The sequence below is a fragment of the Tachypleus tridentatus genome, unplaced genomic scaffold (genome assembly GCF_004210375.1).
Source record: "Tachypleus tridentatus isolate NWPU-2018 unplaced genomic scaffold, ASM421037v1 tig00001730_pilon, whole genome shotgun sequence".
NCBI classification, from domain to species: domain Eukaryota; kingdom Metazoa; phylum Arthropoda; class Merostomata; order Xiphosura; family Limulidae; genus Tachypleus; species Tachypleus tridentatus.
This window is the reverse complement of record NW_027467800.1, coordinates 3,523-22,381: the sequence shown is the minus strand read 5'-3', so window position 1 is coordinate 22,381 and position 18,859 is coordinate 3,523. Positions and strand designations below refer to the sequence as shown.

Below are 18,859 nucleotides of genomic sequence, written 5' to 3'. Positions count from 1 at the left end.
CTTACTTGGCTCTTCAATATTACACTACTTGAATTATTTTTAGCTTGGCTTTGTATCGTATACCAGTGTCTATCACATTTAAAAACTGCTTGTCTGGATTATTTGTCATTTATGAATGTCTAAAGCCTTGACACGGAATGTTAACTCTGCTTTCATCTTTCTGCGTAGTTTGGGTGGTACCAACCAATCACGTGGGTTTACTAAAATCGTGGTGGCTGATTCGACAAATCAGCCCGTCAATTAATTCTCTCATCTGTTGATATGTGAACTCGTTTATGTGTGTTTATAACTACGAAAAAGCTAATACAATAATTGTTCAGTTCCTTTCGTAGCTTTCGTATATCTATATTGTTTATCTTAGGCCTTCCTTCGGTGCATTTGGATTCTAAGTTGTCTACGTATTTTCGAAATTGGAGGTAAGTCTAATTATATGTATAAAATACCTAAAAAAAACAACAAGATCAATCAAACATAAAAACTTGACAACAAATTTAGTTGCTTTTGCCCAAGAAACAAAATAAGAACAGTGCATATAACATAACCAAGGCCTAATTTTGTGAAAGTTTTAAAAAAGAAACAGATATGAAATTTCTATTATATAAAGTTATTTTCAACTTTAGTACTTTCCACATAACTAATAATCGTGCATTTCATATACCTTAAACAATAGTTGTTTAACAATATTACCAAATTGTTGGTAAAAAAAAAAACCAACAACTCACGTTTCATACTTTTACTTAGGACCTAATGAATAGAAGCATTTTGTTTGCGACTTAGATATTTTGGCATTAGTTTCATTTTGCAAACCAAGTTAAATAACAAGGCTGCTATAAACTAGTTTCTATAACTTGATCTAACTCAGCAGATTAGTTCAAGTTTAAATATAATTATTTCCTTCCTTAAGAAATATTTCACTGATTAAGTTTGAAAGTGGTTATAACTGTATCTTAATTTTTCACAACCCTAAAGGTAAATATGATAATGTAAAGGCATATATAATATATTTTAAAATGAATTTGTATCATCTAAATTATTCTAACTCAAGTACAGATACCAAAGTCTTATATAATTGCGTAATTGTTTTTTTTTTTTTAATTTCGCGCAAAGCCACACAAGGGCTATTTGCGCTGCCGTCCCTCATTTATCAGTGAAACACTAGAGGGAACGCAGCTAGTCATCACCATCCACCGCCCACTCTTGGACTACTCTTTTACCAACGAATAGTGGGATTGACCGTTACATTATAATAACCCCACGGCTGAAAAGGCCACTATGCTTGGCGCGACGGGGATTCGAACCGCCAACCCTCAGATTACGAGTCGAATGTCTTTACCCGCCTAGCCACGCCGAGCCGCATACTTACGTCCTAATTAGTTTATGGAAAACAACCGCAGTTAAAGAGTTGAAAATACAATGCGTGTTAATTCTTTAATATACGAATTTTTAGCAGTTAAAAACTTGATCACACGAAATTTAAAGAACGGAAATGAAAATTAGTGATACGTATGGGTGCATGTTAAACTATGGTTAATGTACAGGCTTAGATTTCTATCTTTCAAGAAGTTCCATCATAAAACAGTGTTTAAACTTGTTCATTTTGGTAAAATATAGGCCTTGGTAATACATACGTTCAATAGTCGTGAAAACGTATATTAAAAACTGCTTTAGGTTTAATACACTGCATTATTTCCTTCACATTGCGTGATTATTATTATGATACGGAGAATAAGAGTTTTGTCAACTGTATTTTTATATAGATAATAAAAACTAAACAATAGACTTCGAAGGACAAAAATCACACTAACAACAAAGACTTGTTGTATGTGCATATATAAACATATATTCCTAATCACGTTAATTAATATTTGAAACGAATGTCGTATCACTTGATTGAATTACTCATTATAAGATGCACATTAGTTTTGTTTTGAAATTTTGCACATAGAGTTATCAACACACAGCTGTCTATATTTTGAACTTAAAGACGAGAAGGAAGGCAGCTAGACTGCATCGCCCACCAACTCTTGTGCTGCTCTTATCTGATCGACTAGTGGCATTTGTGTGTCAGTGTTTTAGTGTGTCCACGACTCCAGAAAGAGCGCGTCATTTTTTTTAAACAGGACATAAATTGAAAACCTTCGGGTTTAGTAGTGCAATCACGCTAACCACCACCCCGCGCTCGGCATTGAAAATTTAAAAGTTAATACGCGTCGCTGTCACCAGTGGGCAAAAGTGAAACGTTATGGAGCTGAACACAGTAAAAAAATGTAATAATAATAACTGTAAAACGTCAAGAAGAGTAAGACAGGTGGCGGATTTTCGCTTCAGTACTTTAATTCCCGAGAGTCCACATGGAAGGCCACGAGCAGAGCAAGTTGAGAAAAGTGTTACAACTCTGACTCAATGAAAGGTTTTCAAAATGAACTTAAAAAAAAATACAGCCTAACTTTTAGTAAAAAAAGAATGTTTATAAAAGATTGTTTTGAATTTCGCGCAAAGCTACACGAGGGCTATCTGCGCTAGCCATCCCTAATTTAGCAGTGTAAGACTAGAGAGAAGGTACTTAGTCATCACCATCCATCGTCAACTCTTGGGCTACTATTTTACCAACGAATGGTGGAATTGACCGTCACATTATAACACCCACACGGCTGAAAGGGCGAGCATGTTCGGTGCGACCGGGATTTGAACCCGCCACCGTCGGATTATGAGTAGAAGTTGATGATTGAATCGGTAATTTCTATAACCCCGAGACATTCCTGAGGAATGTTGCCACAATTTACAAAAAAATAAAAACTTTAAAAGCAGCTACGAATATACAATTTTATGAATTTATATACATTACGAATAAAATAATGCTAACTAAATTGTGAAAAAGGTTTTTCAAGAATTTAAACGTCCATGTTCTAATTTTTGTGATAAACAAAACTAGCCAATCATTTAATATTATATCTCTTTTCAATTTAACTGGAAAATTAAGTTTTACATATACAGTATTAGATCTTATGATAAAAGTGTAAACAGCGAAATTAATGGTATATTTAATTTAAAAACATGAGAAGGTTTCAGTGTTTGCAAATAATTATAGTTGTCATTGCAATGATCACAAAGAAGATGAATTGATGTTAGAAATTTAAGTTTATACAAATTCGATATACTAACGATGATCTATTATAATCAAAGTTGGACAATTCACCCCTTTGTATCGTAAGAGTCCTTCCATTTGGAGAAAAACAAGAAATAATCAAAAACTGGATATCTCATTGACGAACAAACGTTTGTAACTATGTTATTATGTAAAGAGTGATTTTAGTCATTTTATATAACATTATTTTCTATGTTCTTACAGCTTGCTCTTTTACACGAATGTGCTCGGCTATTTGAAAAAAAAATCGTTGAATTATATTTGTTATAAATATTAAAATTATTATTTGTAGGACTCGGCATGGCCAGGTGGGTTAAAGCGTTCGACTCGTAATCTGAGGGTCGCGGGTTCGAATCCCGTTCGCATCAAACATGCTCGCTCTTTCAGCCGTAGGGACGTTATAATGTGACCTTCAATCCCACTGTTCATTGGTAAAAGAGTAGTCCAAGAGTTGGCGGTGGGTGGTGATGACTTGCTGCCTTCCCTCTAGTCTTAAACTGCTAAATTAGGGACGGCTAGTATTTGTGAAATTCAGGACCCCCATATAAAATTCGTTCGGCGACTCCAAAATTATTAATCTGATCCTGATAATATTAAGTCATATTCGTTTTACGTTTGCTAATTTCCTACTCAAAATCCCTCAAGAGAGATGAAATCTTATGGAAGATATTTGTATTATTATTTGATGGATATAAAAGACTGTTAATATGTTAATATGTAGTACTTACAAGGGGCTTAAAACGCCTTCAGATGATGCCCAAAGATGATGTGTTTTAAAAGTGGCTTTCCAGTGTCGCTGAAACTGAATCTGGCATCGACAATTGTGTTCCTTATCTAGATTCCGGCGGCGCCATGTTTGAAACTTTATATTTGTACTCTCTTACACACCAGCGAGACCCAACTTGATATACAGGCGGGTGTATTGACGTGGTCATGCCGGAAAAGACAAGAGGAAAGCCAGTTAATCACCCCACCCGTCCGCCCACCCTTGGGCTACTCTTTTATGAACGAATACTGGGATTAACCGCTGGATGGAAAGTTTTAGTTTTATCACATATAAATGAATGAGTTACGTGTTTATTAATACACATTTTTATCATGATATTATTTTACAATCAATCGATATTTTCAATTCATTTAATTATAGAATCTCCAAGCATTTTGAATCATTTAAAGAACTGTTCCTGTCTATTTGAGAGATATATTCATATGAAGATATAATATGGAATGTCTGTCTATGAAATAAACATAACACTTTCCCAAAAAAAAATTTCGTTCCTTTAAATCAAGTCTTAATATTTGTTGTTTCTAATAATGCAGACACAAAACATGCTGATTTCACATTCTAATAACATAACACTTTCCCAAAAAAAAATTTCGTTCCTTTAAATCAAGTCTTAATATTTGTTGTTTCTAATAATGCAGACACAAAACATGCTGATTTCACATTCTAATAACATAACATGATTGGTTATAAACAGGAGTCTTTACTTGTATTCCTGGTACCAACGAGGTATGCACATTTCACAAAGCACTTTAATTTCGTTTCTTTCTTTTTTTCATGCATTCAGGATCTGTTTGAGTCTGTAACCAGATTCACAATGTTGTGGTACTGTAATGCATACAATTACGTCACTTTTACAGTGTTATGTAAACAACTGAAGTCGCACTAGAAACATTTAATTAATTCAGTACTAATGTTTGGTCCTGTCAACTCGTTGATGACTAGTCGGCCTTAGTCACACTTCGCACCACATCTACAGCATGAAACCAGTTTTGTTTTGCGCTTCCGTTCCGTTATTGGTCGACAATTTATAATCGTTCGTTCAAGCAGGCCCGACCTTCTCTGCTGACAGTAATATCTATTTCTGGTTGCGTTAAGACATGTTAACAGATAGAAAACAGGTAATCAATACGAGTAAGTCACACCTTTGTGATAATAAGTTAAAAAAAAAAAAGTTGATGAAAGCAAACTCCAAAAACTAAAAGTTCAGCCTAAGTTAAGGGACTTGGCATGGCCAGGTGGTTAAGGCACTCGACTGGTAATCCGAAGGTCGCGGGTTTGAATCTCTGTCACACAAAACATGCTCACCCTTTCAGCCGTGGGAGCATTATAATGTAACGGTCAATCCCACTATTCGTTGGTAAAAGAGTAGTCCAAGAGTTGGCGGTGGACGGTGATGACTAGCTATCTTACACTGCTAAATTAGGGACGTCTAGGACAGATTTGCGCGAATTTCAAACCAAACTGAACCTATCTTACGGTTGTTTACAGAACTGTGTATAATCAGTAGGGATATTTAAATTGAAAATTTTCGCATAGATATGTAATTAAACACAAAGCTACATAAAGGGCTATCCGTGCTCTTATCACCACGGGTATCAAAACCCGGTTTCTAGCTTTTGTAAATCCACAGACGTACCGCTGTGTCACTAAGGGATTTGAGGAGGTTTATCGTGTAGAAGAGCTTCACATAATTTTATTATAATCCACAATTTTTCTTTTCATATCTACAGTCAAATAATTTGCTGCTGACTCTAGTTTATCATCTTTAGTCAACAAATTTGCTTCTGCCAGCTTATAACAGTGGGCCATAGTCCCAATTAAGTCATTCAAGTACACTGTTCTAGATATTTTCTTTTTGTCCACAGTGTTAAATATGTGTTAAAACCATTTTAAAAGAGTTTGCTATTTTCTTACACTCTTCATTAAAATGTGTATTTCGTCATGTAAAATGACCTGAAGTATTTAAAATCAATATAATGTTTAATTATCTAGTAAAACGTATTTTCAAGTCATGAAATTTCGAGAGAACATTGTGTTACTTTGCACACATACCAATTTCACTAAGATAGACTTTTCCGATACACGAACAGATTGATATACTGTTTTATGTGATGTGGTTTTCAGAATTAATACAATATTTATTTTGTGTGCGTCGTATTTAAAATGACATTTTTAGTGTATGGAAAAACTGTTAATTCAAACTAATACCCACTCAAACTGCATTCTATGGGTCGCAAGTTCGAATTTGGTCCCGACCACCAAACATTATCACCCTTTCGGCTGTAGGGATATTACAGTACGACGATCAATCCCACTATTCGTTGGTAAAACGTAACCACAAATTTGCTGGTAGGTGGTGGTGACTACTTGTCTTTCTTCTAGTCTGTCGTTTCAAAATGAGGTGAGGCTAGTGCAGATAGCCCTAGAGTAGCTTTTTCCAAAATTCAACAAAAAGCACCAATATTAATTTTAGTGTTTGTTGTAAAAAAAACCAAAAAAACTTCTCATTTTTCATTCACAAACTCGTCCTAATGTGTAGAATTAGAAGAAAAAAGAAAACCAAAAAAACTATAAAAAGATAGATCCCCAGCGTGTACTTATATCACATTTTACCAAAAAGAGTTATTCTATAAACATGATAAACTGGCTTATAAAGTAACTTATAAAAAGTGGCTTAATTTTAATGCTTAAAGTATGCTAATAAAATTCACGTGTTATATTAAGACGTTATTACTATATTTAAAAAGGTTTAGACAGATAAATTTACCTCAATAAAGGTACTAAACCAAGCTTTAAAAAATACAAACATTTAACACTAAGTTCCATTTTTCTTGGATTCACATATTTTGTAAATATATACATTTAGTGAATTTTATTTCTCCTATCTCTATTAATTGTTGCTACAGTGTTTTACTTTGTTTGTTTGTTTAGAGTTTTGCGCAAAGCTAAACGAGGGGTATCTGCGCTAGCCGTCCCTAATTTAGCAATGTAAGACTAGAGGGAAGACAGCTAGTCATCACCACCCGCCGTCAACTCTTGGGCTACTCTTTTACTAATAAATAATGGAATTGATCGTCACTTTATAATGTCTGCATGGCTGAAAGGACGAACATGTTTGGTGTGACGGGGATTCGAACCCGCGACCCTCAGATTACGAGTCGAGTGCCTTAACCACCTAGTATGGCGGGCCGTTTTACTTTGCATTATGATATATTGTTAATATTTCAAAACACAATTTTAATGTGTTTGTTTGTTAAATTCTGCGTAAAGCTACTCGAATCCCTAATTTAAAAGAGTGAGACTAGAGGGAAGAGAGTTTGTTAATACTAAATACCGCCAAGTTTTGGGCTACTATTTTATCAACAAAAATTAGAATTTACCGTAAAAAACCACTGAGAAGAGAGTATGTTTGGTGATGGAATTATGGTCCGGCATGGCCAAGCGTGTTAAGGCGTGCGAATCGTAATCTGAGGGTCGCGGGTTCGCATCTCGGTCGCGCCAAACATGCTCACCCTTTCTGCCGTGGGGGTGTTATAATGTGACGGTCAATCCCACTATTCATTGGTAAAATAGTAGCCCAAGAGTTGACGGTGGGTGGTGATAACTAGCTGCCTTCCCTCTAGTCTTACACTGCTAAATTAGGGGCGGCTAGCGCAGATAGCCCTCGAGTAGCTTTGTGCGAAATTCAAAAATAAAAACAAGTGATGGGATTAAAACTTGCGAGTGGCAAATTGAGTCTTAATCACAATTTTAGTGTTTTAAATTTTGTTTTACACTGTAATTGATGATACACTCGTCACTTCACATCAACATTCTATATTTTATTTCTTAGCTCTAAATACCTCTTTCAGAAATTACTTCACGGAAAATTGTTTCACCTTCAGGATAATAATTTATATTGTAAAAAAAAATGCTCACGCGATATGTAGTACAACTGTATGTCTACGGATTTACAACCCTAAAATGAGGGGTTCGATTCCCTTCGGTAGGCTCAGCAGATAGCCCGATGTGGCTTTGATATAAGAAAAACACACACGTACTGTAAAATGCAAAACATAAACAAAAATCTAAAAATATTTTTGCTTGTGTTTTGAGGACTAATAAAACTTCATAATTCGTTTTTTGTAAGCAACATTCAGAAAATATCTATTAAGCCTACTTACCTACAAAGAAACAACAATGTGACAAATGTTTACTTTAAAAGCATTTAACTGAGTTGCTTTTCAAAGCTTTGAAGTGAAGTAAGTATTGTAACATTTAAACAAGGAAACAAATGTGTTTAATCTGTGTTAAGACACTTTTGTTGAGTAAAACTACAAACGGATACTATAACATGTCCTAATGAATTATTTCACACGTTAATTAAAATTGCCATTTCAAAATAACGCAAAACACTCATTAATTGCAAAGTGTTTATAATTGTTTTAGATTTATTTCTGCTGAAATTTAACTATTAACACTGAGTTGATTTTGTTCCAGAGTCAATGATACAGGATCTCAAGAACATTTTGATGAATTTGAGAGGTAGATGGGTGAAGACGTCATACATATTCTTATGGTTATCGACTATGGGATGGCTTCTGTTTATCTACACCAGAACGATTAAAATACAAGAGTTCCAGAACCTTGCAAATACAATGGATTACACCATAGAGATTAAGAAATATCAAAGCAGTGTCCACTTTCCTCGAGGAGTCTTGTCACTTCCCGGCCCAAGCGAACTTCTTCATCTCAAGGATTTCAGGTTCCACAATAGTAAACTTAACGCGTGTGAGAGTAAAAATCCACTTGTTCTCGCACTAGTCCATTCAGCTCCTAATCATTTTGTACATCGGAAGATAATTCGACGCACGTGGGGTTCGGTCCGTCACTTTCGAAATTTCACGTTTAATGTTGCTTTTCTTCTCGGCCAAACTAACAGAAGACTACAATCGAGAATTTACCAAGAAATGAAACAGTACTGTGACATCATTCAGGGTTCCTTCGTGGATTCGTACAGAAATTTGTCTTACAAACACATGATGGGCTACAAATGGGTCATGGAGTTCTGTCCGAGCGCCATAATGATATTCAAAGTAGATGATGATGTATATGTTGATAGCTTCCAGGTCTTAAACTTCCTGTCTTCTACTTTCGGTTTGAAGCCCTTCAATATATTAGCTTGTTCTGTCATGTCCTCTGGTACTCTAACTCACAGGAAAGGAAAGTGGGGTGTCACTCGAAGTGAATTCAGTTTTGATATGTATCCAGAGTACTGTTCTGGAATGGGGTACTTCGCTTTTTGGACATTGTTAAAGATATTCTCGCAGCAAGTATATATGCCCCATTCTTCTGGATTGATGATATATTCGTAACAGGTCTAGTAGCCGAGACACTGAACTTGACTAGACTGCCCATCAACGCGCATACTTCGGACAGGCCCGAGGAAATGACCAAATGGTTACGGCAAGGACAAGGATCAAGTCCATACATGTTAGGATTAATTAGTCCACACGACGGAATGGAAATTCTTGTAGCTTTATGGAATAAAACAATAAGTGTAACTAGGGCGAATCACTACACTGAGAATCTTTAATCTTTATACACAAAATAACCCTAGGAGGTTTTGCTGATTGTACAAACGATTGTCAGTGAGTTCTAATGATGATAAATTATATGAAAAAATATGCGATCTTTAAACATGATATGAATAATTATAATAAAAAACAACAACTTCAACTTAATATTATTCTCCAAACATTTTCCATGTATTATGCAGTTTTGTAAAAGACCAGTTCATTGAAATTCTTATATATGTATAAATACGCCAAGTAAACTTGTAATATAAACCGTTTTGAAACATAACGTTAATGAAATCTATCTTTTTTACACTCCTAGAAAAGTAGAACATTTTTCAAGTGACAATTATATTTCTTATTTAATTTGATAAAAAACAAACTTTTTTTTGACAAAATAATATTCACTGGAAGCATTGACTTTATATTATGGTATCATGATTTTCTTTTTTTTTGGGGGGGGTGCAAGTTAGAATTATGCATTTCACAATACTCATGGCTACCTTTTTAGGTCTAGTACTTACTTACTGCGTACATTAGAACTGTTATAATACATAAATTGTTAAGACAAGTATGATAATTTTCTGCATAATCAGGGAATAATGAGTGTTTTTGAATTTTGTCTACAGCTTGTCGGTATCCGCCTGTATAGCACTCACATGTTCTGCACTATAGTCTGACAAGGTATTGAAAACTTGTTTGAATTAACGTTAAATCATGTAGTATATGAGCTGGCTATATACCAGTTTGCTTCTCTGTATTTTGAATTTTGCGCAAAGCTACACGAAGGCTATCTGCGCTAGCCATCCCTAATTTAAGAGTAAGACTGAATGGAAGGCAGCTAGTCATCTCCACCCACCGCCAACTCTTGGGTTACTCTTTTACTAATAAATAATGGAATTGATCGTCACATTATAATGAATGCATGGCTGTAGGGACGAACATGTTTGGTGTGATGGTCGAACCCACGACCCTCAGATTACGAGTCGAGAGCCCTATCCACCTGGTCATGCCGGGCCAATCAAGGAATAATTTGGATCAAAATAGGCTCGAACTATTTTCGGCCTCTTGAGGAATCAAGTTATTAGCGTTCCTGATTTCAATATAGAATAAGATAATTTAATGCTTAGATATGATCTCAAGGAGTGTGCACTCTCTGTGTTAATACTCTGTGATCCATTATTTGTAACATTAACTGAACTTTTTTTGCAGTTTTTAATGGAGTGTGAAAATACTTCCCTTTGTTTCAGCTTCTTTCTCCTCTCGTAATAATAATTAACGCCTTGTAAACTGATGCTATATATCAAGAGATAAATAAAGATGTTTACGTTCTTTTTCTTACAATCATTTGAACACTCTTATATCAGAAAACGTTCTCAGTTGTGTTAGTGATACCGTACAACACATCTAACAAAATATTTCATGTAAAAAACTCACTAGCTCTAACGAAATTATTAGATACACAGGTTTTCTCTTTTTTTAAATAAACTATATTATAGCGAAGAGTTTTATTTTTATTTTTTGTTCTGTGTTTTTTTTACGTTAATTATGATAAGCAAAAACTAAGAAACAAATATTAATTCTCAGTGATGTCGAGAAACCCACTTGTTGAGAAATTTATATGCAAAAAACGGCTCGTTTGGGTTGAGAAAATATCTTACATAGAAGAGCGAACAACGTTTCGACCTTCTTCGGTCATCGAATATTAATTCTATGATAGTATGCTAGCCATTTTTTGTTTCAGCTAAAATAATTGGTCAGAGAAGTTACAAACTTATAAGAAATCACTTGAACAGGACAGAGATTGGAAGAGTAATGAATTGAACAATTTGAAAACAACAACGTGACTTTATGAACAGAACAACGTAATGAACGTAAAGGCCCACATGTATTTGCACCTGCATCTTACAGTAGCAGCATGAAAACCTACAAATAAAATTTAAAACGGAACCAAGGTCAACTGCACACGTGGCCCACTGGTCCGAGGTCAACAAGTTGAGTGATAAAGTTACTTACTGTTATGAAATTCTTAAGGTTTCAGTTAAGCTAGATTACTGAAAGACATATCAAACAGAAAGAACAATACATACGAAGTCTGACATGTAATGTAAGATAGCGTAAAGTAGAAATATTATGATATTTAGAAAAAAATAAATTAAAAAGTGAAATAATTAATTTTTCTTTATAGTTTAGCAATGACCTATATGATCTGTTTCCTGCTAATTTTTTTTATTTTTTTCTTACTAGCCGAGGTATAAAAACTACTGCAAAAGTCTTCATACCTTCTTTTCGGTTGATTTTTTAATTCTATCTCTTTCGCGCATGACATTTCAACTACGTTTTCTTGTAGGCATTATGTATTAGACTGATAAATCCTGGTCTATTAGAAAAAAGTTAAGCGGTCAAAGAAACGCAGGCAAAGTAAACAAGAAAATGTAATATTTATAATAGTGTACAGAATATGAGACAGACATGAGCGTTTTGTATATGACAGTTTTACGAGTTGGAACAAATAAAGTTACAAAAACGAATAACACCCGTACTAAAGAAAAAAAATACACGGTTAAAAGGTGTTTATAGCAGTCTAGGATAGGAATCGAGATTACATTATTGCAAAGTAAGGTATATGTAAAGCTGTAATGAAGGTAAACTTAGCTGAATTTGCAGAAATGTCTTACTTTGTGTTCATAAAGTGATTAGCATGTATCTATGGTTTTGAATGAACTGCCCCTGCATATTTCGCCTCCCGCTAATACAGCGGTATGTCTTCGGATTTACAACGCTAAAATCAGGGGTTCGATTCCCCTCTGTGGGCTCAGCAGATAGCCCGATGTGGCTTTGCTATAAGAAAACACACACATACCTTGCATATTTCACACCTAAGTAAGTCGAGAAATCCCTTAGCAGTTGTGTTTTATCATAGCAAAGCCACATTATGCTATATGCAGTGTCCACCGAGGATAATCGAACCCCTGATTTTAGTGTTGTAAATCCGAAGACTTACCGCTGTCCAACTGTGGAAAAGCAATTGTACTTAGGGTAATGTTTATTTTTAGAAAAGTGCACGCGGGTTAAGTGTTGTTTAGATTAAATGCTTTGCAAATAAAATAATAAAGTTCAAATCGAAGCCAGTCGTTACATGTTAATAACGACATTGTGTCACCGTGTAGCATGATCATTGCATTAAAAACTTTGGCTTAGTAAAAAACAAGCAAGGTGATTCTGCATGGAAAAAATCAGCATGCAATCCGGACTCTTCGGACAAAGGCCTGTCTAACGATGTAGAATTTGTAGCGTTTGATCGTGAAATGTTCTAGAATAGTTTGGGATAGACAAGGCCTGACAGGGAGAGGTGGTTATGTCTCTCGACGTGCAATCTTAGGGTCGCAGGTTCGAATTCCCATCCCACGAAACAAACTCGCTCTTTCAGCTAGGGGAGCGTTATAATGTGTCAGTCAATTCCACTGTCCGTTAATAAAATGGTACCCAAGATTTGACGATGATGACTGTCTTACCTTCCCTCTTGTCTTACACTGCTAAAATAGTGACGGCTAGCGCAGATAGGCCTCGTGTATCTTTGCACGAAATTCAACATAAGCCAAATTATTTATATAGATTTTTCTACTAACATCCTCTGGGTATAATAATTTATACTCTAATGATGATATGTATTAGTTATTCCTCTATTATTTTCTTACACTCAACAGTTACTGTATTAATCATTTAAGAACGAGAATTAAAGAGGTTATACAGACAAACACACATACAACGTTTTTCAGTGTTCCATCATAACTACTTTTAATTATAGTGTTTCAGACAGATTAATTTACTCTTAGAACACTAATTTATTAAATTAACTTTTGAAATTGCTCTGTCGGTCAAACGTTTTATCATTTACCTCGAAACAAACCGTTTCAGCTTTTGTTTATTTTAAGCGCCAAATATCTCAGTTTTTGTAAATATCTATATATATATATATATATCTTTTCCCAGTGACTCAGTAACAAGTATAAAAATTTAAAATGCTCAAAATCAGGTTTAAATATCTGCGGTGAGCACAGCACATGGTGTAGCTTTCTGTTTAACTGCAAGAAACAAAAAAGAAAAAAAGTTTTTAAAATCGTTTGAAAATTTAAAGTTTTATCTGATTAAATTTTGTATTAACCTTTTGACAGTAACGTTTATACCTTTTATTTTAAGTGTGGTAGAAAATTTGTTGCTAAACGTGACATTCAGGGCATCTCAGTAACAGCCTCTCATAATTTAGACTTGATGTTTCTGTTACAGTTTTGAAATGTGGTTTGTAGTTACAAGTTACACTGACTAAATAGTTGGCAAACAGTTATTTTGCAAAACCACTAGTCAAGGCTGTAATTCAGAACTTAGTGCAAATAATACCCCGTGATGAATATGTACTGATCCACCATTTAGATCCTAAACATAATAAACTAATGGAGTACGTTTTTCAGCTCTGATAATTATATCCTGAAATCTAGCTTTAAACCAAAACCATTACAATATTTCTAGAAGAAAATGCGTACAACAGATATGCGTAGATACTGTAATTTTCAAACGTTCTAAAACATAAAACCCATTCAACTAATAATTGACCAAGAGATTAGGACATATTGATCAAAAACGCATGTTCACATTAGTGACATTCATCTCAGACACATGGGATAACATTCACACACTTTCATATCAGTATAAGATAACGCAATGACACTTCTTACATATCCTGGATAAAATTAATTCATGTTCACATTAGTAACACTTGTCACACACCGAGGAAGATCCTAAAATGTTTGCTTTGACAAGTATAGAAAATAGTTTATAATGAATGATAAACACCCAATGTTTATCACATAACACAAACAAACTATTAATAACTTAACTATTAATTGACTTGTATCACCTCACTTAGATACGTTATTTGTTTAGTTAGCTAAATACAGTAAAATTTTAAAGTACGCTTCTTATTGAACGTTTATTACCGAATTGGCAAGATTATGTCACGATAGTAGAATGCAGTCGATGTGGTATGTTTCTTATAGCAAAGTCACTTCGGGCTATCTGTTGAGTCTACAGAGGAGAATCGAATTCTGATTTTAGCGTTATAAATCCGACGACTTATTGTTGTTCCAACGGGGGACAGTCGGTGTGGACGATTTAAGTTTCCTAATAGTAATAGAACAGCGGGTTTTGAACAGTTTGAGTTGTCTTAAAACGGAACTGCATAACGCCCAAACACACGTTTGCTCAACAAATATACTAACAGAAAGTTGTTTATCATCGGTCTTTCATGAGGCAGTGACCGGTATATTTATTTAACAGTGAAAACGATGGTCACTCTTTCATTTAATTAGTAAACTAGATATACTTCAGTAGACTCTCTGAAAGTCTTCTGTTTCAAGAGCAAATAAAACTAACATTGAAATCAACAAATATTTTTTTTTTTTTGCTTTTTAAGCGCTCTTCACGTAATTTATGCTATGCGCACGTTTTACTGATGTCAAGACAGAACAAATTTCAATGTTTTGCAATGTTAAGGTTCCATATGTGACGTCATTTTTATGTCTACTGACTAACTGAAGGACAACACACTACTGTTAAGCGGTGTAAGTGGGTGAAACAGGCCACCCCTCCAAGCGACTTTGGCATCCATTCGAGAAAATAAGATTGATGGCCTGATTACGTTATCCGTTATCCACTAAAACCCAGGACAACAATTTGATGAATCACCTTTTCCCAAGAAGCATGATAAAATAAACATTCACAGTTTAGTAAATTCTTGATCTTTAAATATATATATAAATACAATCACAATTTAATTTCAATGATTTATAAGATTTACTATATTATTTACTATAATAACTTATTAAAAACCTTTGAATTTCCTGGCTACAAACAGCAAAGATAAAAGACGTCAAAATAATCCGGTCAGCAATGCGTTATTAATGATTAAGTAAAGAAAAGTTTTTAAAGCATTTCAACTATTTTTATAAGTTCGAGATGAACTAAGTTACTTAATACTTTACCTGACAACTTCAATTAGTTTCACGGACAAGTTGTGTTGCGCTAGTAACGAAAACGTAATTGTAACCTATGAATTGTCATATAATGATCAGATCTATAAAAATGGAACAGCCTTCGTGTGTTAAAAAGATACGAGATAAAATAGTTCTTTAAAAAGTAACATGTCATACTTGTTTATAGAGAAACAGATGCCTCTTTAACTGCTAATAAGTATAAATCCTTAGGTTTAGTAAAGCAAATCAGTTTAAGGTATATAAGACTACTATATATATATATTAGACACATATACTTAAATTATTTTAAGTATTAACATTGTGCAAGAAAGGCTTACACTTCACATTACCACATGATATTGTATTCTTTACAATTTTTTAAAAAATTACCTGAATATTTTAAGCGTAAAGATAGAAAGAATAAAAACTTCACTCGTGCAAGTATCTTACAAAAGAATGATCATTTTCACATCCAAAAAGCACGCATTTCTAATCTGAGGCATGGAAGCGGCTATACAGGTTCGTTTATGTGTAAACAGTATGTCTTATAGATTAAATTGTGAAAACTTCAAGTAATTTTCACCCACATGCAACTGTTAAATCTAAACACTTTACATACATCTCAATATGATACTACTTTCGATCGTTGGTCTAATCCGCAAATCTACGGTGTTTTTAAACAAATAAAAGTCTACTTAAGTTCAGACATTTTGCGCAGAATTATGCAAAACAAAACTATCTGCGCGTAGCAGTAGTTAACTTTAAATTGACAGACTAGAGGAAAGACAGTTAGTAGGGGTAGAGCATAATGTGAAGTACACTAAATTGTAAACATTAGTCTGCTAGAATAGTAATCCAAATTGTAAACATTAGTCTGCTAGAATAGTAATCCAAATTGTAAACATTAGTCTGCTAGAATAGTAATCCAAACTGTAAACATTAGTCTGCTAGAATAGTAATCCAAATTGTAAACATTAGTCTGCTAGAATAGTAATCCAAACTGTAAACATTAGTCTGCTAGAATAGTAATCCAAACTGTAAACATTAGTCTGCTAGAATAGTAACCCCGCAACATTTCCTTAGTTTTAAACAGAGCATAATGTGAAGTACACTAAATTGTAAACATTAGTCTGCTAGAATAGTAATCCCGCAACATTTCCTTTGTTTTAAACCGAATTGGAGTGAGTTACGTTATTAAACGTCTTGATCCTATTTCGACTAAGTTAACGCAGAAGATCTTTCAGTAAATTATGGGAGGGGGCTGATATTTGGGCTTCTCAGATATGTCATTTCCTGAAAGGAAAACAAAAACACATTAATATAACAGTCAAGACAATCTGTGTTGTCCGTTTGCTTCCCCAGAGGAAATAGAAAACTTATATTACTTGAATAATTACTTTTTTATATATCTACATTGAGATGTTGTTGTTGTTTTTTCCAAAGGGAAAAAAAGTCGAGATAGAAGCGTTAGCTACTTAGCCCCGCTGGTGTCGGCACACAATGCACTTCTAAAAGTGAACACTTGAAGACATAGTATTTGACAACTTGGTTTGTTTTGAATGTCGCGCAAAGGTACAGGAGGACTATCTGCGCTAGCGGTCTCTAATTTAGCAGTGTAAGACTAGAGGGAAGGCAACTAGTCATCACCACCCGCCGTCAACTCTTGGGCTACTCTTTTACCAACGAATAGTGAAATTCACCGTCACATTATAACGCCCACACGGCTGAAAGAACGAGCATGTTTAGTGTGATAGGGAATCAAAATCGAGACCCTCAGATTACAAGTCGAGTGCCTTAACTACCTGGCCATGCGGGGCCACAGGGCAACTTGGAATTAGTTAAGAAACTCGGCCTCGTGAGTCTCAAAGTTTGTTTCTTACCAGTTAGCGAGAATTTTCAGATGCGCCACTCCGTTATCTACATTTAGAAATTTGAACTTACCTAGGTTATTATTCCTGTTCTCACATTCCCTTGGTAACGAGTATCAAACTGAAAATATGTAAATAAAAAAATAATTTAACACAGACACATAAATTGAGTGATTGATTATTTTTGGTCCTTGTTCAAATGACACAGACTTCGAGTTCTTAATTACTCGCAACACAGAAAATACTGTGTCAGTCTTGTATACCCCAATAGTGGTCCTGGTTTACCGCAGTTCTTCTCGCCCATTTGACCACTTGTGTTTCTTGGACGATGTACACATATCTAAGGGTGTCGTATGTATTACATCTTTAGATCTAGAGCATCACCGATGGTTTAGAAGGTGTAGGAATTCTTCGATGACCACTTCTTGAAGAACTCACCTTGGTCAAGTCGATGTTGCTCAGCCCTCAGATGTATACAGACAGCTCTTCTGTTTTCTTTAGGATTTCATTGGAGTCTTCCCTCGTACGATGAAAAATTTCCATACATTTGGATGCTCAGATCTGTACCTTAAACTTCTCTAGTAAGTAAAAAAGAAAAACAAAATAATAGGAACAGGATGACGTAACGCTACTGTTCTAAACATACTGAATATAAAGAATGTTCTCCATAATGCAGCTGATGTCATACATGGCATGAGGAACAGTTTCTATACAGGGCAACTGAGTCTTGCTCTGACAATGCTGTTTTACAGGCGAGACCATTCGCTTCTACACCCTTCAAAATATCCCGAATTGATTCTATATCAGACTTTGGTTCCAACTTACGTTTGGGGTAATAGGTTTTATTTTAGATCTTACTTCTTTCTATGTTATCTGGTGTATTTCCTAAGTTGATTACTTGTTGATTTTATCAATAGTTTTTAACACTGACAGAACATTTTGTAAATGAAATTTTAGATAAATTGCGATCGTAGTTGCATTCTGTGGTAGAATTCAAATACTTACTGTTATGCCCCAGAAGGTAGAACACAAAGTAAATACTTGTATGGTTTGACTTTAATTGTACATTTGATGGGTCTAGACTACTGTCATAATTGTTTAGGCCAGATAACACTAATCCTCGTTTTTCAGAAGGAAGGCTGGTTGTTTCTATTTTAATAAATTCTAGTTTTACTGACCAAATAAAACTGTATAATTTCTTGTTTATTTTTTGGATGCATTTACAGGACAGGGAAAGATCTGTGTAGACACTCCAGATAGCTGGAAGGATAAAGAAATATCCTTCCAGCTATCTAGAATGTCTGTAGGTTATCTATAAGTTTATCACAATTATGCGTACTATGAGTGTTATGTTATATACAATACTGTGCAATAAATAGTTAGGACAGACAAAAATTAGATTTAAGGCTACATTCAAAGAACAATGAAAGATAAATTATTGGTGAAACTTTAACATTTCATTAATCTTCATATTT

General features: G+C 34.5%; 1 protein-coding gene across 1 annotated transcript; it reads left to right on the top strand.

The window, feature by feature from the left end:
• Positions 1 to 278: 278 nt before the first annotated feature.
• LOC143243672 (UDP-GalNAc:beta-1,3-N-acetylgalactosaminyltransferase 1-like) lies at positions 279 to 9,438 on the top strand. The gene is made up of 2 exons (XM_076487302.1): positions 279 to 416; positions 8,412 to 9,438. The coding sequence occupies exon 2, from the start codon at positions 8,417 to 8,419 to the stop codon at positions 9,284 to 9,286; it is 870 nt and encodes a 289-aa protein (XP_076343417.1). The 5' UTR covers positions 279 to 416; positions 8,412 to 8,416; the 3' UTR covers positions 9,287 to 9,438.
• Positions 9,439 to 18,859: the final 9,421 nt, after the last annotated feature.

Excerpts from the sequence above, each read along its gene's own strand:
- LOC143243672 (XM_076487302.1), top strand. The coding sequence starts at position 8,417 with ATGATACAGGATCTCAAGAACATTTTGATGAATTTGAGAGGTAGATGG.